Source organism: Cherax quadricarinatus, chromosome 12 (genome assembly GCF_038502225.1).
Source record: "Cherax quadricarinatus isolate ZL_2023a chromosome 12, ASM3850222v1, whole genome shotgun sequence".
In the NCBI taxonomy this organism is placed as follows: Eukaryota; Metazoa; Arthropoda; class Malacostraca; order Decapoda; family Parastacidae; genus Cherax; species Cherax quadricarinatus.
The window spans coordinates 9,484,994-9,492,493 of NC_091303.1; the positions used below are offsets into that span (position 1 = coordinate 9,484,994).

The following is a 7,500-nucleotide window of genomic DNA, read 5'->3' on the forward strand; positions in this document are numbered from 1 at the left end:
AAGTACACACACACACACACACACACACACACACACACACACACACACACACACACACACACACACACACACACACACACACACACACACACACACACAAAACACACACAGGTATATCAGATATATATAAAACGTGACACTATTGCTTTGAGAGTATGAAAAGTCGTGTCAAATTCAGCCTTCAACTTCCCTGGTCGTGTCGCTTGACCAGGTCACTCACCTGTGACCCTAAGAAAAACCATCTAACTTTTGTTATTAAGTATTCTTCCCATCTCAGAACTTTATAGAAACTCGTCTTGTCGTCTGCCTTTACTTTAACAATATTTATATTTGAGACTATCCTGCCTATAAAATATAATTTTATTTTTCTGTATATGATGATGCACAGAACAGTATACTGCCCAAAAAATCAAAACAGTTAATGTGGATTAAATTAAATAATTCTGTATTTTAGAATAACAGTGGGATGTAAGAAGTGGGTTATAAAAAATATGAAACTCACTGAAGTGTATAATGATTTAATTCAAGAATGATGAAGGTTGGAATATGTGTAGGTTATATTAAGTGTTGTAGCAGCACCACACAGTGTATACTGTTCGAGTTGGAGGGTTGTGTTTGTTAGAAAAGAGATGGGGGCGGGAGGTAGGATATATTAACCAATGTAGCACAACACAGAGTATGGTGATTAAATTCGTTGTTGTATAAGTTAGAATAGGAGCTGGAGATGAGACTTGGGGTATATTTAGGGTTCCAGCACCGCCACACAGTGTACCATAGAGTGTACTTACCATGCGTTGCTTGGGCTTGATGAGTGGTCGGTTCTGGCCGTTCATCTTGTAGTAAAGGCCGCAGGCGTTGCACAAGTAGTGACCATTACCGTCGCGTCGCCACAGTGGCGTCGACGTAGCACCACAGTTGACGCACTCGCGGCCCTCTGCCGGAACACCGCATGCGGCACGATCAGCAGAATGTCAAAGTTCACCATTAAATTACAATCAAGTAATAACAATAAGAGTCCCTTAAAATATTATATATAGCAAAACACTCACATTTATTGAAATAAAAAGACTATATTTTTTAGACAATTTTAGAACTGAACATAAAAAAAATAACTACATGTGCACATAGGCCTAATCATTTCTTACGTAGCTTTTGACATGCCTAAGGCTTATGTGATCAGAATGAAAGTATGATTTGTCCTTTGACAATCGGACTCCCGAGGACATGATTAGGGACAAACATTGGAAATATGAAGATTAGGGCTTGTCTTTTGTGAATCCCTGGACGATTAAACAAAGTTAAATTAATTCAGAGATGACTGACAGACGCAGATATGAAACATTAATGATTACCGTGATTTGAGGGAATGATTACTGATTAATATGCAAGCTAACATCATCAGTCAGCAAGCTGGTATAATGAGTAATGATTAGCACCGACTTGAGGACCCTGGCTCGTCGTAATGAGCTTATCACTAATGACTACAAGAATTACAATGAGCTGGGAATGGAGAGCGTTAGGTACAATAGCACATAGTTAAATGATGCTATCAAATAGCAGCGCCAAGACACGTTTGATACAAGGGAAGATGAGCAGGGAATAGAGGAAGAAAGGAAGGGATGGGTAAGATAAGGAAGTGACTGAAAATGGGAGGTAGGAATGGAGAATAGGGTTGGATAAGCAAATACGGGAGGTAGGAATGGAGAATAGGGTTGGATAAGCAAATACGGGAGGTAGGAATGGACAATAGGTTGGGTAAGCAAATACGGGAGGTAGGAATGGAGAATAGGTTGGGTAAGCAAATACGGGAGGTAGGAATGGAGTATAGAGTTGGATAAGCAAATACGGGAGGTAGGAATGGAGAATAGGGTTGGATAAGCAAATACGGGAGGTAGGAATGGAGAATAGGGTTGGATAAGCAAATACGGGAGGTAGGAATGGAGGATAGGGTTGGATAAGCAAATACGGGAGGTAGGAATGGAGAATAGGGTTGGATAAGCAAATACGGGAGGTAGGAATGGAGGATAGGGTTGCATAAGCAAATACGGGAGGTAAGAATGGAGGATAGGGCTGGATAAGCAAATACGGGAGGTAGGAATGGAGGATAGGGTTGGATAAGCAAATACGGGAGGTAGGAATGGAGGATAGGGTTGCATAAGCAAATACGGGAGGTAAGAATGGAGGATAGGGTTGGATAAGCAAATACGGGAGGTAGGAATGGAGGATAGGGTTGGATAAGCAAATACGGGAGGTAGGAATGGAGGATAGGGTTGCATAAGCAAATACGGGAGGTAAGAATGGAGGATAGGGTTGGATAAGCAAATACGGGAGGTAGGAATGGAGGAATAGCATTTAATAACCAAGAGACGGAAGTTGAAAAAATAGGAATATGAAAGATAAGCTTAGATGAAAGCAGGAAGACAAAAGCAGAGAATAAGCAAACATACAGAAGATAAGGTGGGAGGAGAAGGAAGGATGTAGGAGGAAAACCACTGACGAGTAGGAACGATGAAGAATAGACATAAGGAATAGGAAAAGGAAAAATAAAGTAACGTTTCGGCTACACAGCAGCCTTCTTCAGTCGACTAGAGGCGATTATAACACTAGAAAAAGTAGCGGATTACAAAGACAACAAAAAATGGAGTGATGTAAAGGGAACTCATTACCTTTTCTTTTTTTTTTTTTTTTTTGCTGTTACAGATATTTTCTTGTTAGACCCGTCACTGGAGGTGCCTTGATGCCAGTGAGGGGGCTCTTGATCCTAGGAACTGGACCTTTCTTCCCTTTCCCTGGATCGAACCTGATTTGTCTCTAACTTCCCTAAAGCGATGTACGATCCCTACTGTTTTAACGCTTTCCACTCCCCCTCCCATGAATAAAATTTACTCTTTTGGCTAAAGTAATCAATTACTATATTGTGTTGAAGATTGAGACACTTATGCAACATATGGGAATCTTTATTCAGGAAACGTTTCGCCACACAGTGGCTTCATCAGTCCAATACAAAGCAGAAAGGTGTAAGGAGAGGAGGAGTATGAGATAATCAGTCCCTCAGCCTGGAGTCGATGTGTTCAGTCCATCAGTGTACAGCATAGGACCGTAGACGTGGCTTATATACTGTAGTCAGGTGAGGCGAAGCAGGCGGAGGTGGGGGTCATAGTGGTACCATCCACTAGTCGAAGAAGACCTACTTCGACTAGTGGATGGTACCACTATGACCCCGCCTCCTCCTGCTTCGCCTCACCTCACTACAGTATATAAGCCACGTCTACGGCCCTATGCTGTACATTCTACAAGATTGATGGACTGAACACATCGACTCCAGGCTGAGGGACTGATTACCTCAAACTCCTCCTCTCCTTACACCTTCTGCTTTGTATTGGACTGATGAAGCCACTGTGTGGCGAAACGTTTCCTGAATAAAGATTCCCATATGTTGCATAAGTGTCTCAATCTTCAACTTGTCGGTTTTTCAAATCAATCATCACACTATATTGTGTTAGCATTAAATTTATGGGGAAGCGCTAAACCCGTAAAGGTAATTCATCGCCTGGGAAAATAATAGGTAGATCTAACGCCCTGGATCAAGAGTCTTTCAATACCATCAATGCAGCCATATTTTTTCTTTGAGAGAGAGAGAGAGAGAGAGAGAGAGAGAGAGAGAGAGAGAGAGAGAGAGAGAGAGAGAGAGAGAGAGAGAGAGAGAGACAGACAGACAGACAGACAGACAGACAGAAAGAAAGAGAGAGATAGAGTGTGTGTGTGTGTGTGTGTGTGTGTGTGTGTGTGTGTGTGTGTGTGTGTGTGGATTTACCCATGCATAACAACTCTCCTGGGAATCGAACCAGGATTACCTTTTGTTGTGATGGGAGAGTGTTCTACAACTGAGCTAAAGGACAGGATCACCAAACGCGTTCAACCCTTCTACACGGGCTCGAAACGTCGCGCTGCCCGTGTAGAAGAAAAGATATGCTACAGAAAAAACTTTTACTTATAACACATTTCGCTCCGTGATATAATTTTTATCAGCACCAGAACACACCACAGTCGGCGCCGAGAGCTAGTACGTGGAAGTACATGGTAGACCATGGGAGTACATGATAGTGCATGAGAGCAGAGGGCTTGAGAGTCCACCTTGAGGTTATCTACTGAAAAGAACTCGTCTTCTTTAAACCAAACTGAAGATGGTCTTGTATCTTCTAGGAGCGTAAGTCAATCATAGGATACCAGAAGGAAATAAAGTCTTTAGTCAGCTCGGGTTTATTACCAAGTCTAATAGATGGCAATGATACGTCATTAGCAAGATTGATGGTTGGTAATGAGACGACATTAGCAAGTCTGACCGTTGGTAATAGCTAATTAGGGAGTCTGGCCGTTGGTAATGAGACGTCATTAGCAAGTCTGACTGTTGGTTATGACACGTCATTATCAAGTCTGAGCGTTATTAATGAGGCGACATTAGCAAGTCTGATTGTCGGTAGAGAGAGACTGGAGAGAGCCAACGACACTTCCTTGTGAGGCATCAGCTGAAAGAAACTTATTTTAAAAGGATGTAAATTAGCCGTCTCAGAGAGAGACAGAGAGAGACAGAAAGAGAGAAGAGAGACAGACAGAAAGGGAGTTCATTAGACTGACAGAGGGAGAAATGCTCCAATTCATACGGATCATACGTACTGAAAATTACTAATTACAACCTATCTATATTTTTTTCCGAAAAGCAATAGCAACGTTGTTATGTTAATAGAGTAAAGAGAGTTAACGCGTACAGGGAGGATATTATATATAGCAAGTACTACTACTACTGTTACTTCTATGACTACTATTACTGCTACTACTATTACTTCTAATACTGATACTACTACTACTGAAACTACTATTTCTACTACTACTACTATTCCTTGATGCCTCATTGTCACCCTGAACTAAGGTCAGGGTTCCAAAGGACACAATCAGCTCCGGTATTGTATTTAGTTGAATCTGATATTTGGAAAATGTTAGCAAGGGTTCTTAACATACGTTCAATAAAGCTACGTTCAATAATCTCACGTACATTAAAGCTAAAATAAATTTGTAACCTACGTCCAGTCAAATTAACACAGTATTCGTAACCCACGCTCAACAAAACCTAATACACGGTTTGAAACCCACGATCAGAAAAGCTAGCACAGGTGAGGTAACACCTGCTACTCGAGGTAACGCAGATGTTTCAGTGAGACGATATATTCTTCATGCCCACCATACACACCTGGCTATCTAGACAGGTGTGTGGTTAATTGGAGCTCGTGAGAGAGAATATATTTCATATTATTATATATGTACTTGCATATATATATACATATATATATATATATATATATATATATATATATATATATATATATATATATATATATATATATATATATATATATATATATATATATATATATATATATATATATATATATATATATTATTTATTGAATTATTCCATTTTTCTTAATTGGGTGAAGACACTGCAAAATTTATTAACAAAAAATACATCCCTGTCTTCATATAATAGGGATTTTAATTTTTATTCTAGTGTTTTTAGGAGATTGTTTTAAGATGGGTTACTCCATCTTGAAAGATGTTTTAGCTATCAATATTTATGAAGGACACAGCAACACCTGGAGTTCTCACTCCATTGACGGTGAGATGATCATTATAACGAGTCATCAGCTTGGACTAGGTGACTCTCGTGTCTTGAGTGTGAATGCTGAGTTGATGTGGCCTGGGTAGTGTGTGGGTGTGTATAATATATATACATACATATATATATATATATATATATATATATATATATATATATATATATTCTTTCTTTCAACACACCGGCCGTATCCCACCAAGGCGGGGTGGCCCAAAAGGAAAAACGAAAGTTTCTCCTTTTACATTTAGTAATATATACAGGAGAAGAGGTTACTAGCCCCTTGCTCCCGGCATTTTAGTCGCCTCTTACAACACGCATGGCTTACGGAGGAAGAATTCTGTTCCACTTCCCCATGGAGATAAGAGGAAATAAACAAGAATAAGAACTAGAAAGAAAATAGAAGAAAACCCAGAGGGGTGTGTATATATGTGCTTGTACATGTATGTGTAGTGTGACCTAAGTGTAAGTAGAAGTAGCAAGACGTACCTGAAATCTTGCATGTTCATGAGACAGAAAAAAGGACACCAGCAATCCTACCATCATGTAAAACAATTACAGGCTTTCGTTTTACACTCACTTGGCAGGACGGTAGTACCTCCCTGGGCGGTTGCTGTCTACCAACCTACTACCTATATATATATTTATATATATATATATATATATATATTTATATATTTATATTTATATATATATACATATATATATATATATATATATTTATATATATATATTTATATATATATATTTATATATATATATATATATATATATATATATATATATATATATATATATATATGCAAAACAACCACTCTGAAAGAATAGAGAATTTCCAAGCGCTTTCGTGACTACTCCTTGATAATGTGAGTAATCACGAAAGCGCATGGAATTTCTCTATTCTTTCAGAGTGGTTGTTTTGCATATTCTGAAATCACCTGTTTACTGTGATCTTATTGCATATATATATATATATATATATATATATATATATATATATATATATATATATATATATATATATATATATATATATATATATATATATATATATATATATATATATATATATATATATATATATATATATATATATATATATATATATATATATATATATATGTATATATATATATATATATATATATATATATATATATATATATATATATATATATATATATATATATATATATATATATATATATATATATATATGTATGTATATATTATATATATATTTTTTTTATCACACCGGGCGGTTCCCACCAAGGCAGGGTGGCCCGAAAAAGAAAAACTTTCACCATCATTCACTCCAACACTGTCTTGCCAGAAGGGTGCTTTACACTACAGTTTTTAAACTGCAACATTAACACCCCTCCTTCAGAGTGCAGGCACTGTACTTCCCATCTCCAGGACTCAAGTCCGGCCTGCCGGTTTCCCTGAATCCCTTCATAAATGTTACTTTGCGCACACTCCAACAGCACGTCAAGTATTAAAAACCATTTGTCTCCATTCACTCCTATCAAACACGCTCACGCATGCCTGCTGGAAGTCCAAGCCCCTCGCACACAAAACCTCCTTTACCCCCTCCCTCCAACCTTTCCTAGGCCGACCCCTACCCCGCCTTCCTTCCACTACAGACTGATACACTCTTGAAGTCATTCTGTTTCGCTCCATTCTCTCTACATGTCTGAACCACCTCAACAACCCTTCCTCAGCCCTCTGGACAACAGTTTTGGTAATCCCGCACCTCCTCCTAACTTCCAAACTACGAATTCTCTGCATTATATTCACACCACACATTGCCCTCAGACATGACATCTCCACTG

General features: G+C 38.4%; 1 protein-coding gene across 2 annotated transcripts in view; it reads right to left on the reverse strand.

Annotated features, from left to right (window-relative positions):
• Window positions 1–7,500, reverse strand: part of LOC128686535 (GATA-binding factor C) — a 339,721-nt gene that overhangs the window by 185,680 nt on the left and 146,541 nt on the right. For both annotated transcript variants that reach the window (XM_070084232.1, XM_070084233.1), the window contains exon 4: window positions 789–934. In XM_070084232.1, the coding sequence (XP_069940333.1) occupies window positions 789–934 (146 nt within the window). The remainder of the gene's footprint in view (window positions 1–788; window positions 935–7,500) is intronic.